The sequence below is a fragment of the Prunus dulcis genome, chromosome 5 (assembly GCF_902201215.1).
Source record: "Prunus dulcis chromosome 5, ALMONDv2, whole genome shotgun sequence".
In the NCBI taxonomy this organism is placed as follows: Eukaryota; Viridiplantae; Streptophyta; class Magnoliopsida; order Rosales; family Rosaceae; genus Prunus; species Prunus dulcis.
Genome location: NC_047654.1, coordinates 8,648,403 through 8,672,724, shown reverse-complemented (window position 1 = coordinate 8,672,724; position 24,322 = coordinate 8,648,403). Strand labels below are relative to the sequence as shown.

Here is a 24,322-nt window from a genome sequence, read left to right as displayed (position 1 = left end):
CTGAATTTAGTGCGCAATATGTTGAATGTTGCCTTTGAAAATTATTTGATAACATAAGATGTTGAAGTTTGAATTTAGCATTGATCATGTTGGTTCATGCCTAATTGGTGATCCAACTATTCCACATGGATGCAATCTAATTTTTTAAACATAAAAGAGGATGATAAGTGAGATTAGTTCAAATATGAAGAACCAAAATTAAACACAATGTACTATTCACGATTTGAAGATTTGTTAGGGGTTGATCCTTTCAATTAGTTAGCTACTACCTATTAGTCAAATAAAATATTTGGTAAATAAAGATTGTAGTTGATAAAGGGGTGTGGGCCAGATAAACACAATTGGTACGCCTCACGCGGCTATGTCTCAGAAATATCAAAATAATTAAGATAAGAAAATAGGTACCAACTATAAATGTTGCCTTTGGTCATAATCTTTTAAGCAATAATGCAAACTTTCCATTCTGCATTGTGGAATACTCAACAAAAGAGATCTGAACTATTTATATGATTAAAAAACCCTTAAAACTACCCCATTAAAAATTGGGGGCATTATACGATTGAAGTTGTTCACTTTAGGTATTGAATAACGAAACTTCAGTACGTATGCATGGCTTATGAACCTGTCTGGTTCAGACGAAGGGAAGAACTTGCATCAGTAATATTTCAATTTCAATTCAAACACATGAGTTTGATTCACTACATGAGAAATAATTAACATCCGGAAAAGAGGAAAAAAGAAATGGGGTCTTTGTCTAAAGAAATGCCTGGAGAAAGGACAAATGTATTTTCAAGAATACGTATTGTGAGTTTCTGTTTATGTTTAGCTTTTCGTGTTACTTACGAACACAGTATATTTTAAATCATACATCCGAAGCAAAAGTTGTAGGACTATACAAACGGGTAAGTAATCAAAATCCTAACTAAATAAGGACTTGCCAACAACAAATTTAATCACTTAGTATTTATTTTGATTCTTAGTACTAATGGATTCACAAGAACATATGAAATTAATATTAGCATTGAATATATAGACCAGATGTGTTGCCTGGAAATGACAAAGTGTCGCAAGTAGCACTAATAGTTAGCTCAATCGCTAACTGGTTAGTAAGTTCATGCGGCGCACACCGCTTATTTGGACTCACTTTATATGTCATTTCATAATCTAAACCGGTAATTTGTTAGGTCATTATTCAAATATCTCCCTCACAAAAAATCAGCCAAATCGAACAACGTTTTGCCATTTGATTAGCTTCGTGATTATTTCATTGTTTATACCTAAGGAATATGTGGCGAAAAAGAGTATACATATGATATATGAAAAGTTATTAAGATGAACTTACTTGCTCACCAAAATAACAGCTGATCAGAGCTCATTTCTAGTAATTTGATGCTTATTTATGGAACACAAATATCACAATTGATATTCTTACCCAAATGAGAAATTATATATATGGATCGGCACAAGTTACCTAATTATATATATATATATATATATATCTTTGTGATAGGAGAGAACATGATTCTATGATCATGGAGATGAAGGAAAGAAAGTGACACCATCAAGAAAGTTGCGGTTCCAATCTCAAAACCAATTGGCAATGGAAGAGCATTGCAAATATCTCAATAAAACACAAATTTCGCATGTATACAGATTTTGCAAAACTCTCAGCCATACCAAGCCACGTCAATTAAGTATGCCTGGAAGGTCGAATATCTACAGGGGATATAAACACATCACACCAAACTTTTACAAAGGAGATCAGTTCTCCCAGCACCTTATTTGAAGTCAGTTGGCTTATCATCATAAGTTTTTTGTCAATCTCTGTTGGAGCTCAAACATATCAATGCATTTCCCATCACTCACCTGTGTATTTACACATCAAATATGAGCAGGGAATTAGATGGTATTGATGGATTCTCTTGTTGCTTTGTTTTGCAATGGTAGTAGAAATTTACAATATGACAATATAAGTATTTGTTTGGTAGCACTAAGGGAACATTAGTCAACATTAGTCACGGTTGAAAGGTAAGGCACTTTTTATACAAGCGATATTATAGAGGACGGGGGGAACTCAAAAACAGAAGAACTGTGTTAACCACTTGAGCTACAAATCCCCTCTTGCAGTTAAGATATTTAAGCATCTAAGAAAAGAAAAGTGGCAAATTAAATCCTTAATTGAAGTTGAAGTGAAGGGATTGATTATAAATACCTGAGATTCAATCGTATAAATCAACTTTTCATTTACTTGTGCTGAGAAGCAGCTGATTGTGCTAAGTCCTTCTCCCTTCAGAATCTCGAGCAGTCTTGAAAGAGCAAGCCCTTGTTTCATGGGAGTATTCACCACAACCTCCACCCCTACTTTACAAGTTCTAACCAATACTACAGACTCCTTCATTGGACTCAGGGAATTTTCTATTGTTACTGCAGTACTTGTACTGGAAGAGCATGAAGTATCGCACGACCTTTTCAGCCCATCCCTCTTATTATGCAGCTCTTGGATATTGCTTTGTAGATGTTTTATGTAATTCACTGTCTCATGAACATGATCAGATATAGACCTCCTTCCCTGAAGCCATAGAATAATACAAAATGTATAAACCAAATACACTAAACAGAAGGATTGATATATAAACCAAAACATATATGTATATACTATATATATATATATATATATATATATATATATACACAAAGCAAAATAATTCTTATGGTCTAAAAAATCCCTAATTTGAGATAGCATTATACTTCAACTTAACCAAAATTCAAACCTAAAAAAACCCACATAGTTCTTAGACTCCTACCAACAATTGTCATCATAAACACAAACTCAGTTCTGCGGAAGTATAAACGAAATTTGTGAAGTCTCCAACCGAAAAATGTTGCCAATGCCTTTAACCGTCACGATGACATGTTATGTTACAAGATTTCGTATCAAGACCGTTGATTGCTCGAATTATCCAGTACACACTGCTGATTAACAGTTGTATATGAATCTCGAAATTTGACATTATTTGAGAAAATTAACTAGCTAGCTATATTGGACTGTACCTTGAGATATTCAAGGGGAAGTTGTGATCGAAGAGATGCATAAAGGGTGGCCATTTCTTGTCTTCTTTGCCGTTCAATATCTCTATGCATGATCTTCTTATTGCCTTTTGGGTTTTGCTCATCTTCAATTTCACCAAAAGTGATATTGGATGAAGATATTGATGCCCTGCGCTTCTGGCCAGATTTTGGCCTGCAAGTGAGATCACGACCATCTTGAGATGGAGTCGGTGGGAGTGCTTGATTTTCTTGGGTTGTGTGCTCTGTGTAGGGAAGGCAGGAGATTTGGAACAGCTCATCAGCTTGTTGTAAAGCTTGGTCAAATTGGAGTGTATTGGAAGGAATATAATCCATGTTTAAAGCTCCGAATCTTTATTTTCCAACTTGCATTTCATCGACTTTATACAGACCTCCCAGCGCTCTCTATTATAATTAAAAGGAAAAAAGAAAACATAATTAAGATATATGTTCATTTTTGGAATGAGATCTTTGATGGGGCCTAGGGTTTCAAGATTTTTCTGGGAATTTTATTACTGGCATGGTGACATAGCAAGTGACCTCATTTCAGAGCTATGAAGCTTATTAATTTATTAGTCAAAAGAAAACTGTACATCTGGAGACTAATAAATATATGCCTAACTAAATTAACATGCAGCAATGCTGACTTGCTGACAGGGACATGGGCTAGCTTAGCTACATATAGAATTGAGTCTCATACTGTATCATCACGAAGGAAAATATTAGAAAGAACACATTTATAAACCACATCATGTATTAGGGATATGACTCTGATTGTTTGTGCAGGCTCCATTTTTATTAAAAAAATAATACACAATGTGGTATATAAATATGATTTTCTTAATATTATTCGGTCCCAAATTCTAATCATTTTGTGATTGCACAAATATGCAAAACCAAACAAAATAATGAAATAATAATTTATTTGAAGGTCCTACTGAGGTCTAAATCATTATATGATTGTTATACACCTGTCCAGGATAGTAAATGATGAACGACGCAGCTCACCAAATGGATTTGAAATTTGAATATCTTAATACTAATAATATAGATAAATCTTACACTATTTAATTTTTATAAACAAATAAATAAAAAAATTCAAAAAATAACAGATGGCCTTATTGAGTTTCATTTTGATTATTAAATTACTTTGATGCTCTATTGAGTGTTTTGGGCTTTTTTATGAGGTTTTGGGGTTGAGTTTGTTTTAAGAAATTAATGGCAGTTTTGTAATTTAAAAGAAGATAAAAGTCTTTTTGTTATGTTGTAAATGAGTTTTGGGTGTGTTTCTAAAGTCCATTTCATATAAAATTTTTTATATTTTGGACTCTTATATTAGGTATAATAATGAATCTTCCTACGAAAAACGAGTGATGGATTGATAAGGAAACCCCAACAGTATATGAAGAAGAAATCTTAGAAAATGTCAAGATCGGAGAATTTATATTATTAATTAAGTTTTAATTCTTGACTTGTAAAATTATAAGTTACCAAGCAGGGAAAAAAAACACAAAGGAAGCTAGTAGAAGGTTTATGTTAGGGCACCATTCATAAAGACAATAATATATATATATATATATATATATATATATATGCGCCATGCATCTTTTTTACTTCAAACATTTAATATTATTTTTATTAATTTGTGGGGAGCAGGATTTAGGATTAGGTGTTGATCATGGAGGTGGGCCCCTGGAGTACAAATCATTGAGAGAAGTGTGGATACTGCATATGACATATATATCTTGAATCCAGCTTCATTCCCACTTAGCAGGACAATCTGTCTATGCAACGTGCAATGACAGACATACACTTATATGTAGCGACCGTTGATATTTAAGAATGCTTGTTTACTGTAGTTCAAGAGATCGGAATTGTACAAGTATACAATTTCGCGGGTTTAAGAGATTGTGCTTACTCACAATTGGATATTAATCCAATGGTTTAAAAAAGTTTCTTAAAAAGAGTGCAAGAGTGAGTGAACTGTTGAATTTACATCCAACGGTGAGTGATCACAAATCTCTTGGATTTCTGTAGTTCAAGAGATCAGAACTCTACAAGTACAATCCCGATCTCTTGAACCACAGTGGTTTAGGGGTCCAAAAGATTGTGGTCACCCACCGTTGGAGGGAGTATATGTTTGGATTGTTTGACTGAACTTTAATTTGGCCAGGTTCTATAGTATAAAAAAATAATTTTAAAGAAAAAAAAAGAAACTCTCTAGCTCTTTTTCTTATTTATAATCAAATAGAAGCTATATTGAGAAGAGAAATACTATTAATGTCCAGTTTGGGATTACTGTTACTTTTTAAAAAGCTGCTTCTGATGTGCTTTGAAAATAATTAGCAATAAAGTAAAGCAAATTTATGTTTAGTAAACAATATTTTTAAAGTGATGTTAGTATAAAGCAGTGTCAAAATCGTTTGGTAAAATTTAATATAAAACATGATGTTAAAAATGTTATGTGTTTACCATGTGGTGGTGGTGGATGGAGGGAGTATTGTTGGTGGTGGAGGTGGCGGTGGTGGTGTTGGTGGGTGGTGGTGGTATTGGTAGAGGTGGCAGTTGTGGTGGTGATGGTTGGAGGGAGTATTGTTGGTGGTGGTGATGGTGGGTGGTGGTGGTATTGGTAGAGGTGGCGGTGGTGGTGGTGGTGATTGAGGTAGAGGTGAAGGTGGTGGTGAGTGGTGGTGGTAAGGGTGGGTGGTGGTAAGTGGTGGTGGTGGTAGAGGTGGAGGTGAAGGTGGTGGTTAGTGTGACGAGGGCGAAAAACAAGGTCATGGTTGCTGGGTGTGGGCTGACTACTTGCATGCGAAGGATCAAGGACATTTTGTGAGGGGTATACTGACTTCTCAAAAATCATGAAGAAATCAGCATTTGCTAATTTCGGCCATTGGGAGTCTCAGCCTAACCAACCAATACGGTTTCATATTCCCACAACCTTCCAAACGATCAGTAGGTGAGAAGTACCATTCGGTAGTGTGGGAATTAGGCTGCTTAGCCTGCTTGTGCAATATCTCCTTATCCCATTCGCACTGCCCAAATTATGGGTGGGCATGGGTTGAGTTAGGTTGGTTTTAGTCCCAACCTGTAACTCAATCTGATATATAACTGTTTATGATTTCTTAAACTCAAGCCCACTCATTATTAGGCGAACTTAATCCAACCCAAATTTTTTGTGATTGGGTTGGTCGGTTCGGTTGGGTTAATTTAAAATTAAGCATATTTTCAAGTTTTTGTTCCAACCTGTAACCCAACCCGTACATAGGGGTTTAGAATTTTTGAACCCAATACCCAATCATTTCTAGGCCATCCCAATTCAAACAAACCTACTATGATTGAGTTAGACAATTCAGTTGAGTTGACATGAAATTGTGCCCACCTTTAGCCCAAATATAGGAAGCAATGAGATTTAAATTAATCAAGTGTGTTTATGTATGTATTTTTAATTTAGAGGTCATGTGAGGCGGGTCATCCTAGCTTACCATCTATGTCTTTTTAATTTATAAGTATATTATTATTAATATTATTGATCTTAAATTTGTGATAATCTTCTTGTTGATTGCTTCTTAAAATTAAAATTATGAAATGAGATTCGTGCAATCTTTTAGCGAGTTGGACGTTCGTGTGCTTTTGATTAAAGATAATGAACGACGACGGCTTGGTTTCTAGCTTTATGTGACCATATGAGAAGCACGTTGAAGAAGATATAAACATAATTATTATTCATTGTTTTTATTATTTCTTTTATTGTACTTGTCAGAATAATATAGATTGGGCTTATTTCCAGAAAAGATGATGGGAGAATCCAAAAATAATAAAGATAGTTGTTGATCAAGAAAAATAAGAAACAGAGGTTAAATACTTTTTTGGTCAGTGGGTTCACATGAAAATTCAATTTGGTCATTAAGAAAATAATTTAGCCAAATTGGTCATCGTGTTTTCTTAAGTTTACAATTTATAGATATTCCTTTAGTTTCAGTTAAGTGTAGTTTTTTTTTTAAAATTTTTTTTTAACACCTTCAGTCTTCTTCCTTTAATTCAACGAGTTAGGGTATATTGTGCTATTGGGGTTTAACAAATTGAGGGAAATCTTGGGTTGAAATCGAAATTGTGAGGTATGAAGAAAATAAAAAAGCCAAACCAAATTAAAATGAAATCAACAACCTACCAATATATTTTGGTGCTCTATCACCTTGATTACGTCTCTTTACCATTTGAAGTCACAATATGGTTCTCACTAAATCGATTCAGGCTTCAATATAGCCCAAGATTTCAACCCAATATATTATGGTGACCTTATACCTCACAATTCCGATTTCAACCCAATATATTTTGAGAAATACAATGATTAATTTTTGCTAAAAATTTTTCTCAGTCACTAAATTGAATTTTCGTGCAAAACCCAATGACCAGAAACTTATTTAACCCAAGAAAAAAGATACCGATTAGGAAAAACCATGTTATGGGTCTATATTTGAAGTATATACATTATCTTTAGTAAATAATTGATTAAAGATAATCATGACCATAGAAGGAGATTTTTTTTTTATTATTTTTTTTTGGTTAAGAAATTCTATGATTGCATTCATAATTCAGCCAAAAACGCTACTAGCCACAAAAGGGTCATTACAATAACGGAGCGGTCTAATATCAAAATTAAGACAATATGGTGTGTCTCCACTAATGATCAGGCAGGATCGAAAAAACTCTGGCATAGACATCCCAACTAAGATTACAAACTTAGAATAATAAAAAAGAGATAAAGCTTGGAAAACCCAAGCCATAACAATACAAATAAAACTCTCACAAATGAGAGATGAAAAGCTCTCACAAATGAGAGATGAAAAACTCTCACAAAGGAGAGATGAAAAACTCTCAAAAAATGAGATTAGAAAGACAATGTAACTTATATCTTGTGGCTAAATGAAATTCACAAATCTACCTATATTAAAATAATGTCCAAAAACATACATAACCTTACAGGCTTATGATTGTTCTAAAAGATAGACGAGTTCATGTAATTTGGAACAATCATGAACTCGTCCCGAAGTCTTAGCCCCTTACATGAACTCGTCCATCTTTTATCTCTGCACCCGAAGTCTTAGATTCGATTTTCCAATTTTGACATATGAGCCTGTAATTTGGACTAAAGCCAATGACCCATAATTATTTTTATGGTTGTCCACTGTCCACACAGATATGCAAGAATTCTAAGGCCCTTAGATATGAATTTGGTGCAAATAGAATTCTTATTTCTTAAAGTTTCAAACAAGTGTCGTTAATCCGGTATGTATTATCTCATGAGGTCTAGTGTAATTAGGGATCATCATTTGGTCCATGATTTGTGGGCCAAAGTAGGTAGCTCGAGATCTGATGGGCCAAAGTCTGATGGTTAGGTCTACTCGGCCCGGTCCATTCTAAGGTTGGGTAGAGATTGAGGTTAGAATTTGAAACTTTCGGCCCAGCCCAGCCCGACTAGACCCACCCGTTGATGCCTTATTTCCATCCCAAACATTTAAGTAAATGTCTTGTCTTTTTACTTTAATTTAATTTTATATTACTCCATTTACTAATGTTTTTGTATTACTCAAAATTTGACTTAATATGAAAAATGGACTTTCGAAATACGTTTTCAATGATATTTTTGGCGGTTTATATTCCTTACATAATAATCAAACACAATTTTATGAAATTTTAGTATAAAATAGGCTTATTTGTTCGAATACCCCTTGTGGTTTACAAAATGTCTCAGATTGCCTTCTGACTTTTGTAATGGCTCAAATCACTCCCTGAACTTCCATTCTGTTACTATGGTTGCCCCATGCAGTGAATTTTCAAAGAAAAATCGTTAGCTCAGTTGATGTGGCAGGGGTACTTGAGTAATTTTTTACAAGTGACAACAATTGAAAATATTTTTATTTCAAAAATATAATTTTACAATTAAAAATATTTTTCCTCTCTCCATCTATCTTCATCTTTCACTCTCTCTATTCTTCCCGACCCAATTCGATATCCCCTCCACCATCCCTTAACACCCAGCCCCATCGAAAAACCTAGCCCTCACCTTCTTCAATTAACCAAGCCGCACCATCACCACCACCACTGTCACTTGCAAAGCACCTACAATGAATGCCGGGGTTGACATTGGGATGAGATTGGTGACCGGGTTCGCCAAAGGAGGGCGCGGAGCCTAACTGCTACTCTCTCCCCCAAAATTCGAAGAGCCTGAAACTCCAGATTTGTTGTCTTCATTGCCAGTGCCATGACACCATCTTCATCAAGGCCATGTTACAATCTTTGTTAAGGCCACGCCACCGTCTTCGTCAAGACTACACCACCGCAACCTACAAACGCAACTTGCAGCTAATGCGACGTGACTCGTCGCCTTCGTCGTCATTCGACTCGAATAACGAGAAATCGTAGTGGCCCAAATCTATGTAGCCAAGATTTTCAGAATTTCTGGGAGGGAGATGGGTGTATGGAGGTTGATCTAAGATATGATTATTTTTTGCTTAGATGCTTTTAAGCTTTGTTTGGGTGCTGAGAAAATTTCTGAACTTCCGGAAAGTTTTGATTTTTTATTTCCTCTATTGTAACATACTCTTTCATGGGTCCCATCAATAGCCACGTTGGATGCCAATTTCATATCAATTGTTGTCATTTGTATGAAATTACTTGAGTACCCTTGCCACATCAGCTGAGTTAACGATTTTTCGTTGAAAATTCACAGCATAGGGCAACCTTAGTAACGAAATGGAAGTTTAGGAAGTAATTTGAGCCCTTACAAAAGTCAGTGGGCAATATGAGACACTTTGTAAACCACATAGGGTATTTGAACAAATAAGCTTATAAAATATACATTGACTTATTGAGGTATCAATATTGGTATAAACTGTACTAAAATTGAATTTTCATATTTTAATTTGTTGGGTATTTGGTTTTCTAGTATTTTTAATTGAATCCAAATGATGGATACTTTCTTATTTACATTGTAAACATAAGTAAATGAAGTAATGTAAAAATAAATTAAAGTAAAAATACAAGACATTTACTTAAATGGAAATAACGCAATGAGCGGGCATACTTGGCCCATGGGTAGCCTGGCTCGACCCGACTTGGAAAGCCCGTCTGAAAAATAAAAAAGCCCATCAAGGGCTGGCCTGAATCCAAAAAGTTTGGGCTGGGCCGGCCCAATGACAAAGGGACAAAAAGAAAATAAAAATTGTAAATGAAAATATCCATTTGACTTCTACCAAAAATCTCAAATGAGGACACGTGGCGGAAGTGACCCATTTGATCTGCGGTCTCCCTCACCGGCCTGTAACGCTAGCACAAGTGAGTTCAGGAGCCGTAAGCTGTTGCTTTACAACTACCAAGTACTTTTCGAAAACTAGGGCTTTGGAGGAAGATTACACAGACAACGTTACACACTACACAACACATACTCCTCGTACTCTTTGACTTCGTCTCTCTTCAACTTCTTTGTCTTCTCTCTCTAAAAAGGTAAGAATGTTTCTGTTTCTGTTCTTCTTAACATGTTGTTCTGCTTAAATGGGTTTTGATATTAGCTTGTGCTTTTTTTTGTGTGTGTGTGTGTGTTTTGCATTGGAGGGAATTTCAATTCTTTGAGGTGTTGAATTGGGTTGGGACAATTTTGTGTGAGTTTATGACTAAATGGGTCAATCTTGCTTTGTGTGCTCTCATTGATTGTTGAGAGCAAATGTGGGAAGTAAAATGAAGAAATGATTATTCCAATCTTTATGCAAATTTTGTGTAAGAGGTCAAGAAAAGTTGTAATGGAAGCCAATATTTGTTTATTTATTTATTTTATAAAAAAATTTCCCTTAGTTATATCTGCAATGATTGAGGTTGAGTTATGAATCATAGAGAGTGCTTTGATGGCCTCTTGGCTTCTTGGATTGAGGCTCTTAAGAAAACGTTGTTGTCCTAGAGGTTGACTCTCTGCTTTATACTTTCAAATGAGTAGGAACTTGATTTTAGTTCAATAGCCACTTTTCAGCATTAGATGTTAATGATACATAAACTATGGGATTTGCTAAAATTGATGAGCTAGAGTGGTGTTTAAGAGAGATTTTGTATAGTAGCAATGCTGGAAAGTTATCGCTATACACTGATTATATTTTGAGTTGGATAGTGACTTTGGTTGAAACTTCTCTAATTGAAAATTTGACATTTTTTTTTTGGTGAGAACTACCCTCTTTGTCATTTTTGAAATTGTGATCTACATGCAAAGAAATTTGTTACACTGTACACAGCATGACAATAACTTTTATTTAGTATGAAGTTGTGGGGCTTGCTTCTTATAAGATAGTCGAATCCTCAGATTATTATAAATACCCCTTATATGTAATTCATTATGGAGAGTTTAGATTTGAGATATTGAGTAAAGCTTATTTTCCAGAGATTGGGGACTTCCTGGTGTGAAGCCAAAACCCCTTGGTGTGAAGCCAAGACATCGTTTTCCATCTACTTTCTGTTTTATCATTGTGTTCGCCTTGGCTAAATTACCTAAATACTCAATTCGTGCATATCCTACGTCATCGCGGATTAGGAAATGCTTTTTAGCAGGTTCTTAGAACGAACTTAAACTTCAGACAGTTAGTTTTTATCTTTTAATTTATTTATTTTTTAAAATTATGAGAAATAATAAACAGATAGGTAAGCATACCATCTAGTTAACGAGTCATAACCTTAATTTTGGGCACTGTAAAAAGCTTATGCTTGAGTTTTCACCTTTGTGATATCAGTGCTGCAACTTGCAAGTGCTAATAAAGTTTTTATTTATTTATTTATATGGGTTGTTAGTCTCAACTCTTCACTATTTATGTATGGTAAAGACAACAACAGACTGCTTGTTTCTTTTCATATTGAATCCCCTTCTACCATATTTCTTCGTATGTAATGCTATGCGGCTTTTGTACTCTTTAGTCATTCTTGCGTATTCAGCTGGAATGGGGATTATACTTTTTGAATTAGACTCTGTTTGTTTTCATGCGAATTAATTCCGCAGAAAAATTTTCGTATTGAAAAACTTTCTGATGCCTGTTTAAGTGGAAAGGACTTTCCACTTGGCAAATATTTTTTGGGATACATGAGCTTTTCCGTAGTTCTTGTCATGTAATGTTTTATTTTTTAATTGGAAGTCTGGATATGTTTTCTGAGGAAAAAGAAAGGATAACTTTTTTTCTTTGGGTGAACAGAAAGGATAACTTTACCTACCCTTATCTTGAGTTAAAGCCTTGACCAAAACACAATAATGAAGAAAAATAATCTTGATGGAATTTTGGTAAAATGCAGGGGAATCCCCTAAAAATGATAGTTTCTGTTTAAACAGATGGACATAGTTCATTTGGCTTCCTTCATAAAGATTTTTTTGAATTTTTTTGACCATATTTTCTTTTTTGTTTTTGTTTGATTGGTTTCTCCTACCTTACCATAGTTCTGCATAGTCTCTCAGTTTATGCTTACATTTCACCTGCATTTATGACGTAGTAGGTTGATAGGGATATGTCTTGTGATACTGCAAAAGAGAATGCATCTGTAGTTGACTCATCTGTTACTGAATGGAAACAAGACATGGGAAACTCAGATGATCCAGGTAACAATAATGGAAGTTCTTTCTTTTTATAATTTCATGCCACTTTTGATTTTGATATACTTTTATTAGTTTGACACAGATTAGCTGTTTCGCAAGCAAATATACATTATTGATGTGTTGAATGCAACAGTTTTATACTACTGAAGTTTAAGATCTCTGTTGTGGAAGTGTTCCTTTAGAAGTTCTTTGGTGAATGTACAAAGTATGATGTTGTGCATCTACACTGTTTTTACATTTTTCATTGTGTAATACATTCTCGGATCATCATATAGCTTGTATTGTTATGTGCATTCGACAAATTTCCAGTTTATGCGGGCTTGGAGTTGGAAGGTGCAGTTGATGATTTTTCATGCTGTACTTGGTTTCCAAAGATGTACTGATATCTTTCATTTATATATTTTTGACAATACATATATTTCTGGGAGATTAATTTCAGTCTACAAATATCAGTGTTTTTAACTAATATAAAAATGCTTTTGCCTTTACTTCTTCAAGATAATATCATTTGAAGCAGTTAGATAGATAGATATTGGCTGCTTGATTTAATCATCTTCAGTTCATATATGCATCATGCAAAACTTTGTAATACATTTTCTAATTTTCATCTCAAGCTTTGATCAGTGGATGATATGATATTTTCTTGTCAGAGAGTTCAAGTCACAAAGTTAATGAGGAGGGTAATCCTTCTAAGTCAGAAGAAGGGGGGCATTGTCATGATCAGGGTGGAAAAACAACTGGAAGAAAAAAGGGTACTTTGTATGATACAAGATATTTCATCATTAAGAGTTTGAATCATCAAAATATCCAACTATCAATTGAGAAAGGAATTTGGGCTACTCAAGTCATGAATGAACCAATTTTGGAAGAGGCCTTTCATGTAAGATCGTCTATGTTTTAGTATCATGCTTTTCTTTTCCAATCTAGATACTTTATAGGGAAGCATATGGTTGTGTTGCAGAATTCTGGTAAAGTAATTTTAATATTCAGTGTCAACATGAGTGGTTCCTTCCAAGGGTATGCACAAATGATGTCTTCTGTTGGATGGAGGCGAGACAATGTATGGAGTCAAGGAAGTAGTAGAAGTAATCCATGGGGGCGCAGTTTTAAGGTCAAATGGCTGCGGTTAAATGATCTGCCTTTCCAAAAGACTCTTCATCTCAAGAATCCATTGAACGAGTACAAACCTGTTAAAATTAGCAGAGACTGCCAGGTTTTTAGTTATTATATTAAGTGTCTTCTGATTCTTTTTGTTGTTTTTTATTCTTCTTGGAAGAGTGTTTTAAAATATGACTTGGAAGTTCTGTATTCTTTCAGGAGTTATCTCCAGATGTTGGAGAAGCTCTTTGTGAGCTTCTTGATGGGACAAATGATGTGAATGGACTGAATAGGTAATAATTTCTGAACGCTTAAAGATGAATTTACTTATTTCTAAGCCAGTTCATGAGCCTTTTGTTATGATTTTATTTTGGAACAGTGTTGCTATGGATGATTTTCCATCAAAAAGGCCTTGTATAGAGCCTCCATGTTCATTAGGTGAGGAAGAGTATAATGTAGGCCCCATGCATCTCTCATGGTCCCAGACACCCATGCACTATCCCTCCTTGCTTTACCAACATCAGGCTGAAGCAAATTTGCCTGTCAACTCTGTGGCATCAAAAGTTACAAGGGCAAAACATTCTCGCATTAATGGACACCATTCTAATATACGAGTGGACAGGGATTTGTCATCTCGGTTTGATGTTTGGGGTTTGTCTGCAGAAAGCCGTCTAGCAAGTGTTCTTACTGAGGATGATTTTCTGGAAATGGTATTATGTTTCTATCTTTGTATCTTTATTTCAGGACTGCTCTTCTTTTTTCCCCATATCTTCACTTTAGGCCTGTAGTACTGTTTGAAATCGCCCTTGCAAATTAGTGAACTTAGAGACACGAAAGGCAAATGGTGATATCCCGTTGAAAATAATTTAAAGCTGAACTCAGGACTTGCTTGTTGTAGTATGTTAAGAAGGTACGGGCTTTAAATCATTGAGACCAAAAAAAGAAAAAAAATTAAGGAAAATGTTTATTTTGATTTACTCTTGTTGAAATTGTTGAAGTTCCCAGCCATGTTTTCTAGTCTCACTCCCTCCCTCCCTCCCTCTCTCCCAAAGTCTCTTTTCTAAAGTTGTGTAAACATTATTGGGAATTGGGCCTGGGGGTTAATGAAGCTGAACTAGCTCACTGTAGCTTAACTAGAGTACTCTAGTTTTGCTCACTTTATTCATAAGACTTTCATTCTGAATGCTCTGCCAAGGAAAGTTCACATTTTTCATTTTTTAAAATCTTTATTTGTAATGTTATATCTTCATTTTACTTTTGATATTTAATCTTATTTGTCATGTTAAATCTCCATCTTAATTTTAATAATTTAAATCGTAAATCTGTTCTGTTGAGAACGATCTTGTCATATGTTATTGGAATATTGTCTCTGATAATTGTACTTCTTGTTATTGCAGTCTTATGAAGAATACCTGGAGGCCCAATGTAGAAGTAGCAAGGAATTATCTCTGCCTGTCAGTATGCTATCTAAGATTATGTAGTTGACTTTACTATGTGGTTTATATCCAAATATGTGACAGTATGATAACTTTAAAGCCTTGTCTTCTTTATGATCAAATGATGCGTCCCTTGCTCGTAATTTCTGGTTTTTGAAAAGCAGTCTCGTAGTCATACTTGTATTTTTTTTTTTTTCCCTTTTTTGTTTTGTTTTCAAGTTTATGTATTTAAGTGCAAATTTCCTCAGTGGATTTAATATTCTTTATACGTTTAATAAAACCTGGAAATAACTGGAGGCCTATCAGTTGGACATTCTGGCTGATGATCATAAAATTCATCATAGGAATTAACCTCACTTGTAGAGGGACTTATACCATTCAGCGAGAGTCTCGAATGCTCTTATGTTATCAAGATTGTCAGGATCTTTGATTGCATCCTTCATCGGAATGTCTCTTGCTTTATTCTATGTAGAAATGCTCTTGCCGAAAATATTAGTATTGGGATAGATTATTCATGTGCTTGTAGAATATTCCCCTTTGCTCTAGAATTTGACTTCAGTGTCCTGTCCTTTTATCCGATTGGACTGCACATTGTCTCTGTAATTAGATAGAAATGCTTCTAAAGTAACCCCTATTTGACAGGGTTCGAGACCACATGAGTCATCAAGAAGTAAAATGCAGGAAGATGATTTGTAAGTACAATTTTATTGCTTAAATGATGAACCGAAAGTTGAGTATTAGCTTGGTGTGTAGCTCGCTGATTCGCTTCATGAATCATTCTGCAGAAGCTCAAGCTATGTAATTGACCGCAGCTGCTCAAGGAAAAGGGCTCACCATTCATCCCATAAGAAATCACAATGCTAACACAGCTGTGACTTCCCTTGGTCATTTTTGGATAATAGCTTTGTCATCTGATGGAGTTTTGCGTTTCCTTCAGGCAATCATTCAGTGAAGTCATTTCTTTATCTGTGAACCGCTGTGTCCTGTTCTTGTACACATGTCTGTTGTTTAATGTTCCATAATGTGACTGGTGTTGGGGCTGGTTACTAAATTGTACAGTCATTGAATTGGCAACATGGCCCCTACCCTTCCTCCTCCATGTTGACCTAGATTAGATAAATGAATGCTATGAATTCAGTGGTGCATTTTTATATGGTCACCGACTCAGAAGCGTAGTTTGTTCGAATGTAAATTGTCGACTTGCTCAGATGCTGGTGCATGAATGATTGATATGGATGTAAATGAAGTTAGAGCCTAGATGTGTGTATGTGGAACTAATTCACAGAAGCTTGATGATCAGTGTTTACTGAAATTTCTTTTTTAGACAGAGATCATTGTTTTCTGATTATGTAATTGTCGTGTAACTCCAGCCCTTGGCGATGATGTAAGGAGCTGTCTTGGAGATGGAGAAGCAGGAGATATTGCTTCTATGCAAAAATGTTTAGTTTAGGCAAGATGCGACTGGCTTTGAGAACTAGGGATGCTTGGGTATGTTGTAAGCTTTTGATTTTGTTGCCTGGTTCATACAAAGTAGAATCCAATTCAGGCATGCATGGAAACAAAAGGTTCCAGTACTGATCATAATCAGCATTTGTTACAAGGCAAAACATGCGAAGCTTGTCCTTAAAAAAAAAAAAACAAACCATTAAAATTTATCTTCATAAAAGTAGAATTAGGAAGGGATATTGGTTGCCTTCTTAATTGGAATTACGGTTTAATGTATGTACAAAAATAATTCGTCAAAAACAAAAAATGAAAAATTTCTACACACATGTCAAATTGCCATCAGTAGGAATGTAGCGTTCCTTAGGGGGGAAGGAGAATTCTCCATATTTCCTACATTTTATTAAGGACGCTAAATTTCCCAAGGAAAAATCATATTCAGTCATAGAAAAAGAAAAATAAATAGCGAATATAAAAAGTTATTATGGCTGCGGCGGTAAAGAAGTGAAGCTGGAGCAGAAAACGCAAAGCGAAAATCCGATGGAGTGCTCGTACGTTCCCCAGGTTAGCAAAGAGGAGGTGATAGCGAAGCTAAAGGACGACGGAGACTTCGACAGACTCCGCCGCAAGATCATTCAAAAGCTCAAGCACAACGTACGCACCATCTCTCTCTCTTCCCTTATTAGATTCTTTTCCCCTTCCTAGGGTAACGAAATTCGCTTGCTTCTCCATTTGTTTCTGTTACTTTGAATAAATAAAAAATTAACCAGTGCATAACTGCTAAAGCTTAGGGTGTTGGTGAGAATGCTGGAATTATATTCAATTTTGTCACACTATGAAAATCAAGTCTTTTCTACTGATTCATAAAGTATTATGGGAACATTGTTTTTTAGCCAAACAATGTGAATGGGTTTCCCTTTTTTTATGTAATTTAATTTTAAATTTGGCCACAATTTGGACTTTAGGATTGGATTGGGGTAGATTGAAAGCATGCATGAATGTTCGGCAATTTTTTCCTTTTATGTTTCTGAGCCAAATTTGTGAGTGGATGTTTCTGAACAAAGGCAATTGATTGCAGGATGAATTGCGTGAAAATATTATTACAATCGTGAAGCAATCGGCAGCGCTTAATCGTGAAGGTGCCGAGAATATGAAACCCAGACAACTTTCTGATGACATTTATCAGGAGGTTGGGTAAGTAACCACTTTCTCTGAATGACTTTAATGTGACTAATTACTGTATACGTTTATGTGGTGGTGGTTCTGTATCTCTTTGATGAAATACTAGAATATGGTTTTTTTGGGTCTAAATACTAGAAGATGGTTTACTAATTTTAAATAGAAGAAATTTTGTTCTGACTTGATAAGTCTCTGCTATCACTCTTCACAGTTTAATGATCATAACATGGTAATTTTTGTCTTCCTAGGCTTCTATGCTATAGTCACAAACTTTTATTTGATTCCTCTTCGATTTGGTTGTTGTCATAGGATACAAAGGTAAAATCATGTGAGATCCGATAATGACAATTTTTTCTTTTGGTGTGCTTCCAATTGCTAGGGAAGTAATGAGCCACATATCTGATGGTTTGTGGGGTATAATCAGATCAAGTGATGGCATGAAAAGTGAAATCACAGAAACTGTTGAATCTGTCTACAATAAATTAACTAACCCAAAAGGGAAAGCTGAGGGTGAAGCTTCCACTCGTGATGTTCCAGTTCACAAGGAAGCTGACAATAACGGTTTAGTTGTTGCTGCAGCCAAAGAAATTGATGATACGTTGTCTGGCAATGAGCCAAAAGCACCACCGGGATTTTCTTTATCTCATAATCATCTGATAAACAATAATGATGAGTTACAGCTACCTCTGCGTCATGTAAAAGGAGCCATGGAAGAACAAAAGGAAAGTTCACACCAGTTACACGATAAGCTGAATGCCGATGATAACAGACTTGCGCCTGGATTTTCTACAGACATGGAGCACAAGCAGGCATGTGATGCTGGTGATGAGGATCCTGATGTGCCTCCTGGTTTTGGTTGATGAGTTTTCACGGTTATTATGTAGCCATAAAATTTCAGAGACAATGCAGTCAAGTATGCTTCTATGGTAACTACCTGAGGAAGCTTGCATTGAGTTCTTGTGATGGGAAAGTTTCTATGCAATTTCCTTGAATAGAATGTGAGATGATTCATACTATTGACATTTTGTTGCATGAGGGCATCTGGCTCCTGGCCATGCAGTGTATGTAAAATGACTAGCTTCCTTAAACCTGATGCCCTGATGTGTGAGCAAAACATGAAATCTGTATGTAGGTTTGGTAGGTCATGAGCAAAGAAGCTTGACAGCATTTGCAACATTTTATCATTCTTGAGCAAGGTTTCTTTTCTCCACATCTAATTCTTTACTGAAGGTGTGCAACATCTGAGTGAGAAAATTATAAGGTCATCCCAGTATAAGTTAAGTAATTAGATTTCTATCAGTAGTTTTCGTTACTGAATTAAAAATAAAACTTGAGTTAGATGTGAGAAAGTGCATTGGATTATGGGATTTCTATATTTGTGACATTGTTTTCTTTCTAAACACCGCGTTTTATATTTAATTTAATTTTAATTATTCCTTCAACGGGATTTCTCTATCTCTGGTAACTTGGGTGTCGGAGGGTTTCTTTTTGTCCTTTGCTTAAATTCTCCGAGTGGTCTCCTTTAAATAGTTGCCATGTTATTGAAAAAACGTAAGGAAATGAGTAGGTACAAATATGTTTGATCACATACAGCACCATGAACTTTGATGAAACTACAAGTCACCACGTGCCCACTATATGATATGCATCCATTACTCACTGGAGTTTAACAGAAATTGGACTCCTAACGACGTGTTTAGCAGAAACCCATGTTAGAAATCCTTGAGTGAATTCACCAGCTTTGCCTCTTGAACCAATACGACTGAATGTCACTGAATACGACAGCTTCTGGTTCACCTTTGAGAAGTAAAGTGTTTTGGGATTGATACTCACATAGACTTCTTCTGGTGCGTTAACCTTGACTGCATAAGATGAATATGCCTCACCAACATTTGTCAGAGTTCGTGTGAATGTCTGAGATGGTCCCAGTGTGACGGAAAATGAAGGGTAGTTCAGCTCTCCTTCAGGTATGCTTGATACCTTTGAGCACTTTATTGGTCTGTGCACAAGGATACTTACTTCATCGTCTTTGTAGCCCAAGCCACAAAGATAAGGGATATAATCATCAGGTTGAATATCATATACTAATCCTGGGTCATTTGCCTTTGATGGATTGACATGGCCTGCACCGGTGGCTAAGACATCTGCAGGCTGAAGTGTTTCATCGGGAATTGGTTTTCCTTCCAAATTTAGAAGATCAGCAGAAGTCATTATAGCAGATTTGATGGCAGCTGGTGACCAGTAAGGGTGAGAGCTCTTGAGCAAAGCTGCAATGCCACTGAGATGCGGGCATGACATTGAAGTTCCAGAAATTATGTTGAAATTGACTTTTGAATTTGTGGTGTTGTCAACAGGGAATGGCCATGCAGCAAGAATGCTTACGCCTGGTCCAATAATGTCTGGTTTCAGAATACCTGGACTTGCCAGGCTGGGGCCTCTTGAAGAGAAGGAAGCAACGGCAGGAGTAGATGAGTCTCCAATGACAGTTCCTTTGAATAATATTGTTGCTGTTGGTGTTGCTGTTGAATTTATATACGCTTTGATCTTCAGTCCAGCTGCATGGCTCACATGTGTTGCAGGAAGAACATGAACATCAGCTGATGTACTGAAGCCATCGGTTTCTTCATTCACAAGAATCATGGCAGCACCTCCAGCATTTTTCACTTCCTCTCCCTTGGCAATTCTTCCTATTCCCCCGCCTCGCTCACACAAAACTACCTTACCTTTAACACTGAGACCTTTCAAGGATCCTTCAGCGCACAATGCAGAATCTGCTTTACCGTTTACTCCAGCATAAACAAGTGGCAACAAGGTTGAAGGGAAATCTTTTGGCTGAAAGAGAGATTCGCCATCAAATTCTTCTCCATTTCCAAGCTTTGCTGTGGCTACAATACGTCTATCTATGGTGCTTGCTCCAACTGTTAGAATCCAGGGGGCTTCATTAGAAAGAGTGCCATTAAATGGGCCAGAATTTCCAGCTGAACAACTTACAAATATTCCCTTTTGGATTGCTGCAAATGAGCCTATTGCAGTACTGTCATTGAAAAATGGAACTGAATCTTCGCCAAGAGAGATTGAGATCACATCAACACCATCCTGAACAGCCGCTTCAAGCGCAGCTAGTATATCGGCCTCGGGACAGGGTTCTCCGAAGCACACTTTGTATATTGCCAGGTGAGCATAAGGTGCTATCCCGACTGCTGTACCTTTTGCATTTCCCAGCACATCAGCATTCTGCACAAATGCACCAGCAGCTGTACTTGCTGTGTGGGTCCCATGTCCGTCTATATCGTTTGGTGCCTCAGGTTGATCTCCTTTCAATGCCTGAGCTGCAAGATTGAAAGCCCTTGCACCAATTAATTTGTTATTGCAGTCTGACGCGTTAAAGTCACACCTCCCTTTCCATTTTGCAGGTGGAGGTAGAATTCCTGCACCACTAAATGAAGGATGGTTGGGCTCAATTCCACCATCCAGTACTCCAATGATCACTCCCTTCCCAAAATTGGATTCTTTCCATATACCTTTTTGTTGATGCAGCCCCAAGAAGTTGGGTGTGTGTGTAGTTTTCCGACGAAATACTCTCTCGGGATGTGCTGCCACAAAGCCATCCGTCTCCTTCATTGCTCTCACTTGCTCCTGAGTGAGTCTAGCTGCAAAACCACTGATCACTTCTTGGTACGAGTAAAGCATGCGTGGCTGTTCATCTGAGCTTGCTGTGGTAATGGCCGGCAGGAAAGATTCATGCCAGCTCTTCAGGTCTTCTGTTTGAGCAAAAACCCTGCCCTCTGGTTTCCTTACATGGACAATGTATGTTTGCAAATTGCTCCATTTAGTAGTGGTTGGAAAGAGGTCATTTTGCTGAGCATTTACACAAAAGAAGCTAAACAGGAAAATGAGAGTAAGAAAAGGGATCAAAGCCATGGTGAGCAAAACCCGTGAGAATGAGGTAGAAGGGATAGTAGCTGATGCCTGTTCTTCTGTTATCTGTTGGGAAAGGATCATATATAGGGTAAGGAAGCAGAGAATTGGCCGGCATTTTCACAAAAGTGTCGAAATGTATCTGTTGTAGCTTTATGGTTCGGCTCCCAGTGAAGATTATGCTATTGTAGCCTTATTATCGTCGTGTCCCATGGAGAATTTTATTTAGTGACTCTACTTCTCCTTAGGCGGCAACATGGATGCTGTGCAGGTTTTTGTCTAGTACTTTAGTTCGAGTTTAGTAATGTGTCCGACTGTCTTGCCAAGCTTGATTTGGTTTTACACTGGTACTGCATGTTTGACCAGTTCAAGGATGGGTCCATATTTCCTTCAACCTTTTGTTTTGATCTGGACGGTTCTTAGCATATCTGCAGGTTATTCTCTTCTAGAAGGAACCCAAGCCATTATATTTGTGTAATAATGGGTGTCACATTAATCAGCCATATGTGTGATTTTTATTGTGTTTAGACTTCCATGTCCTTTACTGTTTGGTTATATTTTGGCACCAGCAACAATCTCATAGGCATTAGAGAAGGCATTGCTTTGTATTTGGAAGCCATATTTCTTGGTGAATTACTGGTTTCCCTCTTCTCATCTATTTTGAGATTCGAGGACTTTTATATATTTTGTATGTGCTTAATTTCTCCTGTGGAAGTTGCTGTTGGAAATGTTTTCTTAAGGGCATTTTTTTTAATGTAAACTAATCACGTTCTTCATACACTTTGCAATTGTAGAGAACAATGCATGTTTAAAAAGAAATATATTAAGCATATATGGGTTAGGCCATTTGTCGAAAATAGTGTGCCCGGTGGCCCCGGTCCCTTAAACTCGAGCTTAATCCCCCTCTTAGTAGTTTAGTTTAGAATATCAATTTGTAAAATATATATAGGGTATATTAAAATTATATTTAAAACATCTGAGTAACAATTATGATTTTTATTAGTTTCTTTAATACGTGCTTCCAAAATTAGTTATATCTAACCAATATTCATTAGATATAAGTGATTGCTGTATTTTTCTTTTTGGTCAAAGAATACATTTTCGGTTTGTTTATTACCTATCAAATATGCTTGACATGAGTATATGCCCCTTTTATTATTATATGAAGGGCAATGCTGCTCATATAAACAAATTTGAATTGTTATTTCTGTAGTTTTCCTTTTTACCCTCCTCATCCAGAGCTCCCAGTTTTTAGTATAGTCTTAGCATGACCTCTAAAGATATGGTTTGAGGTTAAAGAGTGTTGATGCTCAAAATGGCTCGGCCACTATTTGAGTCCAACTTAGTGATCAGAGGTACTAGGTCTTCAGCTGGGAAGAGGGCTGAAGCCCTTGGGTGAAATGGATTGGTAAGACCTGCAGAAGGTAAAAAGAGGAGAAGCAACCGTTAAGCTTCGGACACCGGTGTGGTGCCGGCCGAAGGCTCTCCGATGCCTAAGTCAGTTACAGGTAGTAATTCTGGCAGAGTAACAGTGAAAGTAGGGGAATGGTCTCTTTGTTTTACCTGGGTACTGTTCCCTATTTATAGGGAAGTGAAAGTGGGAGCTTTGCACAAAGTTCCAATGTGGGACTTTGTGCAAGCCGTTGTGGTGGCGACACGTGTCATGGATATTAGGTTTGGCATTTGGGAGCTTCGGCAGGTGTCCGGCACCTCGGAAGTGGGTCTTCCTTCGGCATGGGAGAAGGCGTGGTTGCCTTGGTGCTAGTCGCTTTGACGCTGGGTCTGCTCGACCTTGGAAGTGTGTCTTCCTTCGGCATGGGAGAAGGCGTGGTTACCTTGGTGCTAGTCGCTTTGTGGCTGGGACTGCTCGGTTCATTATGGTGTAAACAAAGAGCAATCTGATATGGAGAATGAGGCAGAGTGGTTTTATGATGCTAGTTTTGATATTATTTAAAATAGGGTTTCTTTAGGTGGAGATGAAGAAGAGAATGGTGGTTGCAGTGGTTTGTAAAAGGTAATTAGTTTGAGGTTAAAAATTGTGGAAGCTTTGGATAATAGAACACTCAAAGGAAACCGAGTATAGCCGCGTGGCTATACTGTTTTGACACGTGTCAAAGCGAGCGCTAGCCCCAGGCGAGTAATTTTTTATTAACCGCCTGGGTATACTATTTTTGACACGTGGCAAACCGGGCGCCTCCTTTTTAAATTATAAAGAGTATAGCCGCCGGCTATACTCCGGGTTATTTTTAATAAAATTAGTATAGCCCGGTGGCTATACTATTTTGGTCTTCACTCAAGGCTTGGTTCTCTGATATAAGATACTATTTGAATATGAGTAACAATTAAGGTCAATTGGCATTTTTGATTTATTTCATTTGCTTTCTTAAGAGGAACAACCAGAACAGCCTGTCTAAATAAATTCAAGTGCTTCCCCTTTACTTGGTCAAGATATAAGTGCACACGAACTTTTCTTCTGTTAATTTTTTCTAATTATACAGTAAAACATATTTATATTAGAAGGATGCATGCATATTGATATCAGTTTCTGGGATACATATAGAGG

At 36.6% G+C, this 24,322-nt stretch overlaps 4 protein-coding genes across 5 annotated transcripts; 2 read left to right on the top strand and 2 right to left on the bottom strand.

The window, feature by feature from the left end:
* Positions 1-1,648: 1,648 nt before the first annotated feature.
* LOC117628844 (transcription factor bHLH36-like) lies at positions 1,649-3,402 on the bottom strand. The gene is made up of 3 exons (XM_034361380.1): positions 3,052-3,402; positions 2,213-2,569; positions 1,649-1,866 (listed from the first exon to the last, which is right to left on the bottom strand). The coding sequence occupies exons 1-3, from the start codon at positions 3,400-3,402 to the stop codon at positions 1,804-1,806; spliced, it is 771 nt and encodes a 256-aa protein (XP_034217271.1). The 3' UTR covers positions 1,649-1,803.
* Positions 3,403-10,407: 7,005 nt separating this feature from the next.
* LOC117628487 (YTH domain-containing protein 1) lies at positions 10,408-16,546 on the top strand. Of its 2 annotated transcripts, none has more exons than XM_034360960.1 (9): positions 10,408-10,572; positions 12,583-12,688; positions 13,336-13,565; positions 13,647-13,898; positions 14,003-14,076; positions 14,163-14,493; positions 15,181-15,237; positions 15,862-15,911; positions 16,005-16,546. In XM_034360960.1, exons 2-9 carry the CDS (start codon positions 12,598-12,600, stop codon positions 16,081-16,083), a joined length of 1,164 nt encoding a protein of 387 aa, XP_034216851.1. In that variant the 5' UTR covers positions 10,408-10,572; positions 12,583-12,597; the 3' UTR covers positions 16,084-16,546. The 2 variants fall into 2 exon arrangements, with proteins under 2 accessions (XP_034216851.1, XP_034216850.1); XM_034360959.1 differs by having other exon boundaries at positions 10,409-10,572; positions 12,586-12,688.
* A 500-nt stretch (positions 16,547-17,046) lies between these two features.
* LOC117627874 lies at positions 17,047-19,025 on the top strand. The gene is made up of 3 exons (XM_034360146.1): positions 17,047-17,316; positions 17,741-17,856; positions 18,221-19,025. Exons 1-3 carry the CDS (start codon positions 17,203-17,205, stop codon positions 18,699-18,701), a joined length of 711 nt encoding a protein of 236 aa, XP_034216037.1. The 5' UTR covers positions 17,047-17,202; the 3' UTR covers positions 18,702-19,025.
* A 472-nt stretch (positions 19,026-19,497) lies between these two features.
* Positions 19,498-21,762, bottom strand: LOC117628973 (subtilisin-like protease SBT1.2). Its single transcript, XM_034361509.1, has one exon. The coding sequence runs from the start codon at positions 21,760-21,762 to the stop codon at positions 19,498-19,500; it is 2,265 nt and encodes a 754-aa protein (XP_034217400.1).
* Positions 21,763-24,322: the final 2,560 nt, after the last annotated feature.